The 13,651-nt window shown below is 44.4% G+C and overlaps 1 protein-coding gene across 3 annotated transcripts in view; it reads left to right on the top strand.

Annotated features, from left to right (window-relative positions):
- Positions 1-311: 311 nt before the first annotated feature.
- PIK3R1 (phosphoinositide-3-kinase regulatory subunit 1) overlaps positions 312-13,651 on the top strand; it is an 85,279-nt gene continuing 71,939 nt past the window's right edge. Inside the window, exons 1-2 of one of the 3 annotated variants that reach the window (XM_039465926.2) lie at positions 312-508; positions 12,347-13,066. In XM_039465926.2, coding sequence (XP_039321860.1) covers positions 12,733-13,066 — 334 coding nt within the window. In that variant the 5' untranslated portion in view covers positions 312-508; positions 12,347-12,732. Of the gene's footprint in view, positions 509-1,435; positions 1,605-12,346; positions 13,076-13,651 lie in introns of those variants that run through there. The other 2 variants (XM_039465846.2, XM_010336553.3) reach the window with 2 other exon arrangements.

Raw genomic sequence — 13,651 nt, 5'->3', positions numbered from 1 at the left:
TCTGCGCCGGGAGACGCCCAGCCGTCAGGCCGGCCCGGGACGCGCAGAGCCAGTGCGCGCCACAGCGGAGACAGCCCGCCGCACTGCCGCCCGGGGCATCCCCGCGGCTGGGGGCGGAAGGCGAGGGCGGAGGCAGGAAGGGTCCGCCAGGCCGGAGCTCGCGCCCCCACCGCCGGTCGCCGGCTCGGAGGCCGGAGCGGTGCGGGCGGAAAGGGGCGGAGCCGCGGGCGCTGGTTGGTGTGGGCTCGGGGGCGGGGCGCGCGGGGCCGGGCCGGGGGCGGGGCCGGTGCCGGGCTCCGGAGCTGCCGGCTCGCGGAGAGGAGTCGCGAGCAGCTGGAGCGGAGTTGGAGGAAGCGGTGGCCGCGGCGAGGGCGGTAGGCCAGCGGTCGGAGACGCCGGGCACGGCCGGCGGGTCGCAGCCGGGCTGGAGGCGCGTCGGAGCCGAGCGGGCAGGAGGCCGTCGCTGCAGCGCGGGCCGGCAGAGGAAGGAAGCCGGCGGGCGGGGGAGGTAGGCGGTGGCGGCCCCGGGTGTGTGTGCTCGGGCGGGGGAGGCGGTGCTTGCGTGCGCGGCTGCCGGCTCTCTTCCTGTCACCGGCAGCCGCTTCGGCTTCTGCAGGGACCCGCCGGGGAGAAGCGGGCCGGCCACCAGCCCTCCCGCCGCCGGCATCTCTCGGCCGCGGGGCAGCACTACCCCGCGCGCGGCCGGCGTCCTGCGCGGTCCCGGCCACCCTGGCTCCGTTTCCTCCGTCCTCCTGCGAGCCGGTCCCGCACGCCGACGGTCGCGTTCGCCCCCGGAGCTGCCGGCGAGCTCGGGCTTCCCCCCGCCCTCCGTCGGCGCACAGTTCCGAGGGTCCCCGCTGTCGCCTTGGTGCAGTTTTCCGGGGCCGCTCACCGGGCGAGAGCGCCCTGGCCGCCGCCTTCGCGTAGCGGGAAGCAACGCTCTCTTCCCGCCGCCCTCCAGCTGCAGCCAGGGTCGCTGTCCGGGCCCTTCCCCGGGGCCGGCGAGGCGGCGGTGGTCCCCGGAGCTCGTCCCCTCACTCCCGCCTGCCGAAGTTTGCCGCACTCCTCTTCCGGGGTGGGGGAAGTGCGCCTCGGGGCGGTTGGTCGCTGGGGCCCTAACTCGGCGTCCAGTGTCAGCCAAGCTTGGGCAGGTTGTTGGAGGCTTATTGAGTGGGCTCTTGGAACCGCCCGGAAATCCAGCTTTTTGGAACGTGGGGCGAGACGGGAGGGACCTGCCCAGCAATATGGAGCCGGCTGGGGAAAGCCTAGGAGCTAGCAAGCCGGAGCTAAAATACCGTGGGCAATTCTCTGGAAACCACAGCTTTAACACTCACTTCCCAAGCGCAGAAACTGCCCCTCAGATCACAAGACAAAGAGAACAGAAGAGCCCTGGCCAGGCACCCCTGTGCAGAAACATACTTTGGTAACCAGAATTGGAGCCTGACATGCAAGGGTGTGCGCAGAATGGCTGTTACATGTTGAATGCAGAATGTGTGTCAACTGGATTTGGGGGAATTCTTCTGTTTCCCGGGGCGCTATTAATATCGGACATGTCTCACTTCCACCGCTGATCTCTTGAGCTGCAGCGCTGTTGGTGTCTGAGTGTGAGTCTGCTCTTTATTTGGGGGTTTCATGGTTTTAGGTTTTTTTTTTTTTTTTTTTTTTTTTTTTCTATTCTTTCCCTCTTTGTCAGCCAGTGCCAAGTACGAATGGATAAAGCAGTTCCGGGTTTTGAATGCAACATAAAATTGTCATTTCGGTGTGAGCGAGGCTCAAGTTTTAGTATTCAGGCGGGATATTCACAGAGCTTATTGGTCAAGGCTTGACGTAGTTATATTTTAATATTTCATTAGTTGTATTACGTTTTGGCAACCTTAAAGATGGTTAGATGTTAGCTAGGAAGGGTTAGAGTAGGCAGACAGGTTCATTTCTGAAGCAGGCTATTAGAGTTACAGATCTTCACAGTTTGAATCACTAGGAATTTGGTGACTTCTGCACAGGGGAAGGCCAGAGTATCTTTTAACATTGAAAAAGGAAGAAAAAGCAACTTATTAGCTTGAACTTTTTGACAGATTACACTGTTCTTGAACAATCGTCTAGAAGCAAGCAGATAAGTTTTTCTAGGTGCAAAAGTTGCTTAAACTTTGGGAAGCAAGTTGTTTTGACCATTATAAATAAAATAAGAGTAATGTGGTGTGTGTGTGTGCACGCGCGCGTGTACGACTAAAGTTGGGTAGAAATGTTGGTTCAGAGTTAAGGTTTAAGTTGAAAAGGCCAGTGGAGGAGGCTCCCTGCCTTGCAGAACTGCTGGGTAATGTCAATGCTTGCCGCTTAAGCTTTTATATGCAGGTAGGTACTGAGGATCATACTACTTTTTCCATGGAAGTGTGTAAGTTTTTATGATTGGAAGAAAGTTTAGTGTACGTGATACTGGCTTGCAAAGTGTTATGTGCATTTGCTTTTAACTTTCTTCTTGACTTGGGACCTGTTCTGAGTTGCATAACAGAACTCTGCAGTGTACACACTGCTGTCTGCTGTTCTATCTACTTTTAAAGAGTGATGATATAAGTGAGTCTTTTCATATCCATGATGCTATATAGTCAGCATAAAAAGCATTTTATTTCCCATTTATTAAATATGTTTTTCTTTAGCGATTTCTTGAGTTTAACTGTGTTAAGTGCAGGAAATCCTCACAGAATAGAGTTGGTTTTGGGAAACAGAAGTGGAATAGTAAGTTACAGAAAAACATATTTTGATTATTGACAGTGATGATGGTGGCTTGCTTATATCTTCTGGCAATGTCAGTTTTGCCCAAACTGACTTTTGAAGGACTTTGAATTATAAATGGAAACCTAACCCAAATTTTGTACTGTTAAAAGTACATTTCTTTAAATTTTTCCATGAATGTCATGTAATTTTTTTAAAATTGCATTTTAGGTTTTGGGGTACATGTGAACAACATGCAGGATAGTTGCATGGGTACACACATGGCAGTGTGATTTGCTGCTTTCCTTCCCATCACCTATATCAGGCATTTCTCCCCATGCCATCTCTCCCCAACTCGCCATCCCCTGCTGTCCCTCCTCTATTTCTCCCCGACAGACCCCAGTGTGTGATGCTCCCCTCCCTGTGTCCACGTGTTCTCATTGTTCAACACTCACCTATGAGTGAGAACATGTGGTGTTTGATTTTCTGTTCTTGTGTCAGTTTGCTGAGAATGATGGTTTCCAGGTTCATCCATGTCCCTACAAAGGACACGAACTCATCATTTTTGATGGCTGCATAATATTCCATGGTGTGTATGTGCCACATTTTCCCTGTCCAGTCTATCATTGATGGGCATTTGGGTTGGTTCCAGGTCTTTGCTATTGTGAACAGTGCTGCAGTGAACATTCGTGTGCATGTGTCCTTATAGTAGAAAAATTTATAATCCTTTGGATGTATACCCAGTAATGGGATTGCTGAGTCAAATGGAATTCCTATTTCTAGGTCCTTGAGGAATCGCCACACTGTCTTCCACAATGGTTGAACTAATTTACACTCCCACCAACAGTGTAAAAGTGTTCCTATTTCTCCACATCCTTTTCAGCATCTGTTGTCTTCATATTTTTTAATGATCATCATTCTAACTGGCCTGAGATGGTATCTCAGTGTAGTTTTGATTTGCATTTCTCTAAAGACCAGTGATGATGAGCATTTTTTCATATGTTTGTTGGCCTCCTGTATGTCTTCTTTTGTAAAGTGTTCATATCCTTCGCCCACTTTTGAATGGGCTTGTTTTTTTTCTTGTAAATTTGTTTTAGTTCTTAGATTCTGGATATCAGCTTTTGTCAGATGGGTAGACTGCAGAAATTTTTTCCCATTCTATTGGTTGCCGATTCACTCTAGTGACTGTTTATTTTGCTGTGCAGAAGCTGTGGAGTTTGATTAGGCCCCATTTGTCTGTTTTGGCTTTTGTTGCCAATGCTTTTGGTGTTTTGGTCATGAAGTCCTTGCCTATGCCTATGTCCTGAATGGTTTTGCCTAGATTTTCTTCTAGGGTTTTTATGGTGTTTGGTCTTATGTTTAAGTCTTTAATCCATCTAGAGTTAATTTTAGTGTAAGGTGTCAGGAAGGGGTCCAGTTTCTGCTTTCTGCACATGGCTAGCCAGTTTTCCCAACACCATTTATTAAACAGGGACTCCTTTCCCCATTGCTTGTTTTTGTCTAGTTTGTCAAAGATATGGTCATTGCAGATGTGTTGTGTTGCCTCTGAGGCCTCCGTTCTGTTCCATTGGTCTATATCTCTGTTTTGGTATTGAATGTCATGTAATTTTTAGGTTGGTATGTTGATTGAAATTTCCTTTTTTCTCTTAGGTCATTCAGGGGAGTATTGTAAAAAGGCATCCACTCTGAAAGATGGTTCACAGGGTCATTAAAATAGGAACAATTCTAGTGCAGCTTTTATTGTGTTTGCATGTTGTGATTTGCAAAATACGTGTTTTATTGAATGAAGAGATGGTGAACAAGCAGGCTGAAAAAAATGGATTTTTATGCTCAAGTAGAATATAGCCAGTTGAGATAATGTTTGCGTTGGGTTTTAGAATTCTCTCACGTTCAAGGCATACACAATGCGGAAAAAGTGGGAAGTGCTCAGGTACCAGTGTATTGTATGTTTCATATGGGCTCCTCTAGCTCTCTCCCTTTGGCAAGGGCACAGGGTTTGCAAGTGAAGGCAAGAGATTGAAGCATTTTAATGAAGCCCTGGAAGACTAGAAAGTTAGTTATCAATGGAAGGGATTATATGGTTAGTTTTTACTTTAGAAAGCAGAATATAAATTATGTCACAGCTTTTTATCAAAAAAAAAATCTAGGTTTTAATTAATTTTTAAAGTATTCATATCATTGACTGCATTTTTCCCATGCCTCCTTTATGTACACCCTAATGTGATTACTTGCCATGATTCTGCCAATACTCTTATTGAGTTACTTGCTTAAAAGAGTGGCAATTGAAGACCATTTCATGTACATTAAGCCAAATAAGCTGAAAAAATAGACTGTATAATTATAAACTTGTCTGTTTGGCTTGTTAGGTGTTTATTTGAAAGGCTAGAGTGATTGTAGTATAGCACTACTGGGAAAAAATCTACTGTAGAAACATCTTTGGAGATTTTATTCTGCTAGCATTGTTTTCCTTAAAGTAAATCAAATACTACAGGCACCTGTAGTCAAAATAGTTGTCGGGTTAATGATCATCCAAGAGAGCACTAAAGTCATAGGAGTCTAGCCAAAGTATGAGGAGACTCCACCAGTGGGTGTAGTGAGTTAAAGCCAAGACTTCTGGGCTGGTCATTACTTGCCTGTTGTCTTCCTCCCTGGATGTCCCAGTGTCCCAGCCTGGGGTTCTGCCCCAGGATCAAGGGCTGTCCCGTGAGGACACAGCTACTTAGCTCTAAATCCTGGGGATGCATACACACATAGAAACATCCCTGGGCCCCTCCCAGGGCTCCTTTGTCCTGACCTCTGTAGAGCAGTCCTCTAACTCAGGTAAGGAGAGAACTACATGAGCAAAGTCCACGTTCAGCCTTTATCTATTTACTCCAAAAAGGGTTTAAGACAGCAGGGAGTTTTATTTTAGCTTGATTCAGGATTCACTTAGAATTCTTTGCAGAGTTAAGAGGCAGCGCAGAAGAAAATTTTTTGCAAATGTGTGTTCCTCTTTTCAATCTGAATTGTATAAATGGCAGTAGGTGACATTCAGTACTAAGAGTAATAATAGTAATGGCATAGTTGCAAATTACTAGCTATGTAACTTTAGGCAAAGTATGTAACTTTTATCCGCTTCTTTTCTCATCTGTAAAATGGGGATAATAGTTGTACTTAGAGTGGTTGTAATGATTAAATGAGTTGATACATGTACAACTCTGAGAACTGTGCCTGGCACAAAGTAAGTACAATGCTCGTGTTAATTATTCTAAGCTCTTATGAAGTATGGAGCTAAGTGCTTTATATATGTCATTTTGTTAATCCTCATAATGACCCTGTGAGGTGTAGGTTTGCTTATATCTGTCACAGATGATAAAACTGTGCCACAGAGAGGCTTAAGTAACTTTCCTGAGGTTACATATTTAGGTGCTGATTGGGGCACCTGCTTGAATCTGAAGCTCAGTGTTCATACTAACCTTGCCAAGAAGTTTACAGAATAGCAACTTTGTTTTGAAAAGAAGAGAGACTTAAAATCATCCTCTTCAGTCCTCTTATTCCACGGCTGTCCCCTCATGTCCTCTCCATTGTAATGATGCGGAGAACCGGAATGGTCAGCCTCATGGCCTTTTCTGGGTGATACCATCTGTTCCTCAGGTCCCAGAAGCTACCTCACCTTTTCTCCCAGCCTCCTTGTAATGACCACTGCGTGCCTAAGCATTGCCGTCAACCGGGCCAGGGTCATTCCTCTCTGTCTCCTGCAGTGCCTTCCCACCATGATGGCTGCTTTTTGGAGAGCCCTGTCTCCTTGTTGTGTTACCTGGGCTTGTGCTGCTGCCTGCTCTTCTTTCCCTCGCCCCACAAATACAACACTAAAAGGGCTTGTAGGCAAGAATTACAGCCTATACACCGTATTTACCCCTTCACACACCCAGCCTTGAGCATGGCAGCATGCAACACGTTCTATTTAGTTGGTTGGTTTTTAAATGAATTTGATGTCTATGACTTTGGGGTTAATCTGAGCCCATTATTTTCATTTTATTTTAATCGATAGAAAATCTGCATACCATAAAATTCACCCTGAGTTCATCATTTCAAATTGAAGGCAATTTATTATGTTTACTAGGTGCTGTGGGTTGAATGTGTCCCTCAAAGTTTACATGTTGGAATACATAATCCCTCATGCAATGGTGTTGGGAGGTGGGGCCTAATAGGAGGCTGTGCCCTCATGAATGGATTAATGATATTATGGCAAGAGTGGTTAGTTATCTTGGGAGTGGGCTTGTTATAAACTGGAGGTTGGTTCCCTCTTGCTGTCTTGTCTTTGCAAGAGGGCATAGGATGAAGGCCTTCACCAGATGCCAGTGCCATGCTGTTGGACTTTCCAGCCTCCAGAACCAAATATATTTCTGTTTATAAATTAGCTAGTCTCAGGGGTCCCATTGTAACAACACAAAACAGACTAAGACACTAAGATATTTGAATTTTGTTTAGCTTGATTTTCATGATTTCAGGGATACCATGATTTGGAAGGTAAAACATTTTTAATGATTTTTTAAAAGACTATGAATTTAGGTGAGGAGCTTGACCTAGACTCTGAGCTAGCACACTGAAGTGGAAAAGATGATACGTAGAGAGATGGGCTGTGGGACCAGGAACACTTCCATACCTCCTGTCTTGGTTGACGACCCATTTTGTGCCGCCATCCAGTGCCAGTCTTCTAATTTTCATTGCAAGAGAGAATCACATGACTTGAGTATATTCTTGACGAATGTGATTTTAAAATATCCTTTATCCTTCCTCTCCATCAAGTTTTCCAAATTCTTGTCATTTCTAAAGGCGGAGTGTAGTAACTCAACAAAGTCAGAGGGCTTTTTTGTTTGGCTGTTTGCCAAAATGCCTATAGGTTAGAGGGTTACATAGAGAATCTACTTTAAAGCAGTTGTACATTACGTATCTGTGGATTGCTATTTGTCAAACATCAGAAACACTTTTGGGGAATAGAAAGAGAATTGTTAAGTAAATATGCTTCTGATTAATGGGATTACCGGCATTCATTAGAAGGATTGAAAGACAAAATCCCTTAAACAAAATTTTGAACTGTTAAATATGATATTATATAAAAATATCTTAGTTTATTTGTTACAGTAACTTACATGCATGCACTAGCTTGGAGCCTATATCACAAAACTGCCTTGGTTATTTGAAAATATTACATTGTAGATTATGTTATCCATGTATAAAAAACTTTTGCTATGTGAATAATCATGTCCAAACTGGGTAAAAATAGTTCAATGGGCAGGTATATGTAACAAAAGAGAATGGAGGTATAAGTGCGTGAATCTGAGGATATAGCCTGTGGGTCTGGATAGCTGAGGCTCCTCCAGATCGATCTCGGGGGTGGGGGGTTTACACAGGTATTGCCATATACCTCAGGCTGCTGGGTCTTCTGAGTCCTGGGAAGAATTTGAGGATGAGAGAAAAGAGAACTTGCCAGTTCTCTAGATGTGTCAGTCCTTGTGGCAGTGCCATATCCTCCCAAAGAGGGGCTGATTTGTTGGAAATTGTTCAGTGGAGGGGCCTGGGATAGTGGCAGGAGGCAGAGGTGCTAAGAGGGATACAGGTGGCAGAAGCTAAGCTCATAGAGCAGAAATAGGCAGGATTCCAGAAGTGGGCAGCCTTCCAGAAGTGGTGTGCCCAGTATTCTTTTATTCACTAGTTTATGGACTTCTTTGGCAGGGACACATTTTAATGAAGTCTCTTTGGAGGAAAATTTGCATGGCTGAGATGCTGGGTTTTGGACTTGATGGAACTGCTGCCGAGTTAAAATAGCTTTTTTGTGTGTGCAGGTGGTGTGAAAGAGCCAGATACACTATCAGCAAAACCTCTGTCTGAGAGAGTTAAAAGAGGCAGACGGACAGTCAAGATTAACCGGAGCAGTCAGCTTGTGCAGACCAGAAATCCGCATCATTGACACCAAAGCAAGTTGAGCTTGGGCAGTAGATGCTAGAGGTGTTAAAAATGGGACTTGGCCGGGCGCGGTGGCTCAAGCCTGTAATCCCAGCACTTTGGGAGGCCGAGGCAGGTGGATCACGAGGTCGAGAGATCGAGACCATCCTGGTCAACATGGTGAAACCCCGTCTCTACTAAAAATACAAAAAATTAGCTGGGCATGGTGGCGCGTGCCTATAATCCCAGCTACTCAGGAGGCTGAGGCAGGAGAATTGCCTGAACCCAGGAGGCGGAGGTTGTGGTGAGCCAAGATTGCGCCATTGCACTCCAGCCTGGGTAGCAAGCAAAACTCTGTCTCAAAAAAAAAAAAAAAAAAAAAAAAAGGGACTTAGGGAGCCAGACTGCCTGGATCTGAATTCTAGTACCTCTTCACAATTGCTGAGTATTATCATGGCAGAGATAACCAATTCTCTGTCCTTTGTTAAGTGAGACTACTGATAGTACCTGTTTTATATCGTTATCTACCTATCCATCTGTCTGTCAGCATCATCATATCATCATGTAATACTAATTTGTAGATATATGTGTACAAACTCAATTATTATCATCATCACCCAATACTTAACCAGAGCTTTATATGTATTAACCCATTTAATCCTCCAGAATGACAGACATCAAAATGGATATGGCAGTCAGGAGAAAGTGTACAATGTGCAAAAGAGTAGGGGTGCCTGCCTTCTCTGTCTAGCTAAGGCCCCTCTACACCTTATCACCATGCGATCCAGTCCCCACCCCAATAACTTGTCTGCCCTCCTCTCCTTTTTTTACAACATTGCTCTCAGACCACTTAATTGGCACTGACTAATGGCTGGCCTCGAATTAATGTCTACATCAATGGATGGATGCCCTATTTGTATCCATCTCCCTGGCCTTGCTTTGGGGTCTCAGAAGACAGCCGTGGTGTGTTCTATTTACCATCCTAAAGTCAGAGAAGATTTGTGGTTATTTTTTTTTTTATCAGATGAGGACCCAGAGTTATGCACAAGGTTCTTCTTAAACACAAAGTTAGTTTCTTCTTACAGGGGGCAAGGGAGAGAGAATTTGTAGAGACCTTTCGTTTTCTGTCACTTTTGACAGAGATTGCCTCTCTAGTGTCTAGCCTCTAAAAAGGCATCATGTTCCTCAGGTTTCTTTTTCCCTTTGCACAAATTTAGCCTCAGGCAGACTCAAGCACAGCTCTTAGGTTTGTAAAACCTTGACAAGACCTGGAGCCTTTACTTAATACAGAGCTTCCTGGCAAGGAACAGCTTCAGAGGTAAGCTGTGAGCAGGGGCTTGTTTGACGGTTCCTGGGGGATTGGAGATGGGGGAGAGTTTGTTCATTATACTTCCCATTCTATTAAGAATCCCACCAAACTGGCCCACTGGGTGGCTAGAATAGAGGAAGTGCTGGGAAGCAGCTGGCATAAAGATCTACCCAGCCTACTGGTTGAGGTTTTTTTCCCCCCAAAAGACATACATTGCCAGGAAAAGCTAACAAAAATTTCAAGGCAGATTTGGAGGAATTAAATTATTCTTAGGCATATTGCCTGGTTTCTAAGCATTTAGGGATATGTAAATGTTCGTGTTCTTTAGAGGTCTGTGTCTCTTTTGTGCAGAGTACATTAGTACTAAAAATGAGATTTGCTAGTTCTACATTTTCATGTGAATTTATGCAGTGAATATTTAATTTGATTCTGGATCTTTCACAAGGAAAAGCTTTCTTCAAACAAATAATATAGCTTATTTTCTGATAGACTCTACTGGTTGCTGTAGTTTTTTTCTCAGACAACTGAAAGGCAAAGTAGAGTACTATCTCCAATTAATATTCTTGCTCCACAAAGACTTCCAGTGTTTGTTTTTGCTTCTTTTAATATGTAACTCTCCTAAGTGTGTTATTGTATTACAGCTAAGAGGCTTTAACCATGTAAAGTTGAGTACTTTACACTTCTGAATGCCAACATAACAATTAATTTGTGATTAGATTTTGCTTCTTAAGATGCCTCCACTGAAGAGTGCCTATAATATTAAACTTCCAGAGTGTTCCACTCTTAAAGACTTATGAAAGCTGTCTTTGATATAGCCCACTGAAATGGTATGGCTATTGTTTTTATTGCTTTATTGTGCAGCCCGCTTAACTGAAACCTTTGGGTGGCTTTTACTCTTTATAATAAAGATAACATTGAGAAATGCCGGGAGTACAAAGTGTATATGTGTGCCTGCTCTTCTCAGCCATCTACTCTGACCTGGTGACTCTCTAATTCCCTTGCCTCCACTATGTTTAAGAATAAAAAAGAAAAAGAAAAACACTTCCATTTCCCATTTCCTCCATCGAGCTCTTTATAGCGTGATCTGCAGCAAACATTGCCACTTCCTCTCTGATATTTTTTAACTCCTTAAGATGTGGTTATTGCCCTCATTATTGGACTGGAATCTGCATCATGATTCTGTCATGGGGAAAGTTCCAAATTATTTAGCCTTGACTCAGTCTCTCCTGTCTGGATGCCTCTGTAGGATTTAGTTTTAGGAATCACATTTTCCTACTTGAACTCTTGTTCCTTGATTTTGGGATGTTGTCTATAGACCTTGACTTTCCCTCAGTTACATACATTGCACTTCACTATTTGGCCCTCAGATCATTTTTTTGACTTTTAATTTGTCCTTGTGAACATTCCCATTCCATTGAGTTCAGCCTTGCCTAATTGTGGCTGATTGCCAAATCTCTGGCGTGTTTCCTCTTCTGAATCACAGACCAGGATTTCAGTCAGCCACTAGCACACTTGCACGGGGGTACCCAGAATCCCCGTCAGCCCATCAGGTCACCAGGTTTCTCTTTGCCTGATAGTGTTACAAACTGTCATTCATGCAGGATCAGGCACCCTTTGCTCCTCTCATTCTTGCCTCACATTTAAGCATTTGCCGCATCCCACATGTTCTTTCTCTGGAGTGTTTATTTCACTCCTCCCCTTTCCTCACCTGCTGCTGCCACCTTGGTTTGTGTCCTCACGGTCTCTTGCCCAGACCTCGGCAGTGCACCTCTTTCATACACTGTGGTTAGGTTTGATACTCCTCAAGTGCAGGTCTAATCCTCTTGCTCACTTTTCTCCAAGCCCTTTCAGTGTTCCACATTGAGGGCTGAGTTTCTCACAAAAGTCAGCACGGGCGTATCTGATGTCTGACAGCCCCTGCCTAAATCTCGGACCCAAATCCCACTGTTCCCTCTTTGACTTCAGGCGGATTGTACTGCCTGTTCTAGCTCTTCTCAGAATATGACATTTTCTTAGTCACTTCCGTGACTAGCATCCCACCACACATTCCATTCTGTCTTCAGATTCCTGCAGTTAGTGTGGTTTCTCCCTCATCTGAACCCCAAATGTTTAGTTTCTGCCCCTCTTATGATATGTACTAGTGCAGTGGCTCTTTGTGTACCAGTCTTATCTCTGAGACATTGCCACGTGACAGCACTCCTCCCCTCTGCCCCCGCCCAGTGTTCTTGGAAGGCAGAGACTGCCTTACTAATTTTTGTTGCGTGTACTGTGTCAAGCAGTAGCACACTGGCCTGTGTCTGTCTGCCAAATCGATTAAGTACTTGTTGAATAGAAGTAGAAATTCCAATTAATAGAGATAGCAAAGTTTGTTGTTCATTCTTAAGTCTCGTTTTTTTTCATTCCTAGGTGAAGCTCGTGTGTGGAGTGCCACGGTACAATTAGATGACAGATGGACAGTGTGACAAAAGTGCCAGAAAGGATTGGGCCTCACTGTGAGAGTCAGCCTGGATTCAAAGTGTTGACAAGTTGCTGAAAAGGAAGCCAGTGGGAGGACTGTGGCACGCAGAGGAAGTAGAACCCTGTCTTCAGTCACACCATTGATGGAGGACAGATGGACAGCCGCATGGCCATTCACCTCTCCTCTTAAACCTTTGGAGAGTGGTCCTTTGTCTTCTGCTGGACACATCATAGGAATTCTGACACACTCTTTGAATTCACTTTTCATAAAAACGTAAAATCAGACTGCTCTGTACAACCAGGCTCAACTGTTTCATGGTAGCAGATTTGCAAACATGAGTGCTGAGGGGTACCAGTACAGAGCACTGTATGATTATAAAAAGGAAAGAGAAGAAGATATTGACTTGCACTTGGGTGACATATTGACTGTGAATAAAGGGTCTTTAGTAGCTCATGGATTCACTGATGGACAGGAGTCCAGGCCTGAAGAAATTGGCTGGTTAAATGGCTATAATGAAACCACAGGGGAAAGGGGGGACTTTCCAGGAACTTATGTAGAATATATTGGAAGGAAAAAAATCTCACCTCCCACACCAAAGCCCCGGCCACCTCGTCCTCTTCCTGTTGCACCAGGTTCTTCCAAAACTGAAGCAGATGTGGAGCAGCAAGGTCAGTATGGTCAGTATTGATAAGTGGCTGCTTAATGGCTCCGTTTTTTCTTCTTTTTAATGAAAAGTCTTAAGTTTGGGTTGGGTTGTTAACGTTCCGGGTGGAAGTTATCTTGACAACTGTACCCAAATTGATGTATGGTGCATAAAAGCTTGGTCAGTCATTACACAGCTGGAAATTTGTGTTTGTGGGGTTGGAAATTGTAAAAGTAGGGACACAGCATCTGAGAACCTGTTTAGTAAGTGTCTTTCAACACTATTATAGTTGTCATTGAATTAAACATCTACTATATTTCTTATTTTTGTAATTGGCATTGTAGGTGGTATTCCTAGTCCAAAAATATGAAATCTAAAATGCTGAAAAGCCCCAAACTTTTTGATACCCAAAGGAAATTTGCACTGGAGAATTTTCAAATTAAGAGTGGTCAAGTGGCATAATGCAAATATTCCAAAATCCTAAACAGCATGAAATCTAGAACACTTTTGGTTCCAAGCATTTCAGATAAGGAATACTCAACCTGTGTATATCTAATAATAATTTTGGGAAAGTGGAGGGTAAGTCTAATAATAAGTTTATTTAATATGG

The sequence above is a fragment of the Saimiri boliviensis genome, chromosome 1, assembly GCF_048565385.1.
Source record: "Saimiri boliviensis isolate mSaiBol1 chromosome 1, mSaiBol1.pri, whole genome shotgun sequence".
In the NCBI taxonomy this organism is placed as follows: Eukaryota; Metazoa; Chordata; class Mammalia; order Primates; family Cebidae; genus Saimiri; species Saimiri boliviensis.
This window is presented reverse-complemented; position numbering and strand designations above follow the sequence as displayed.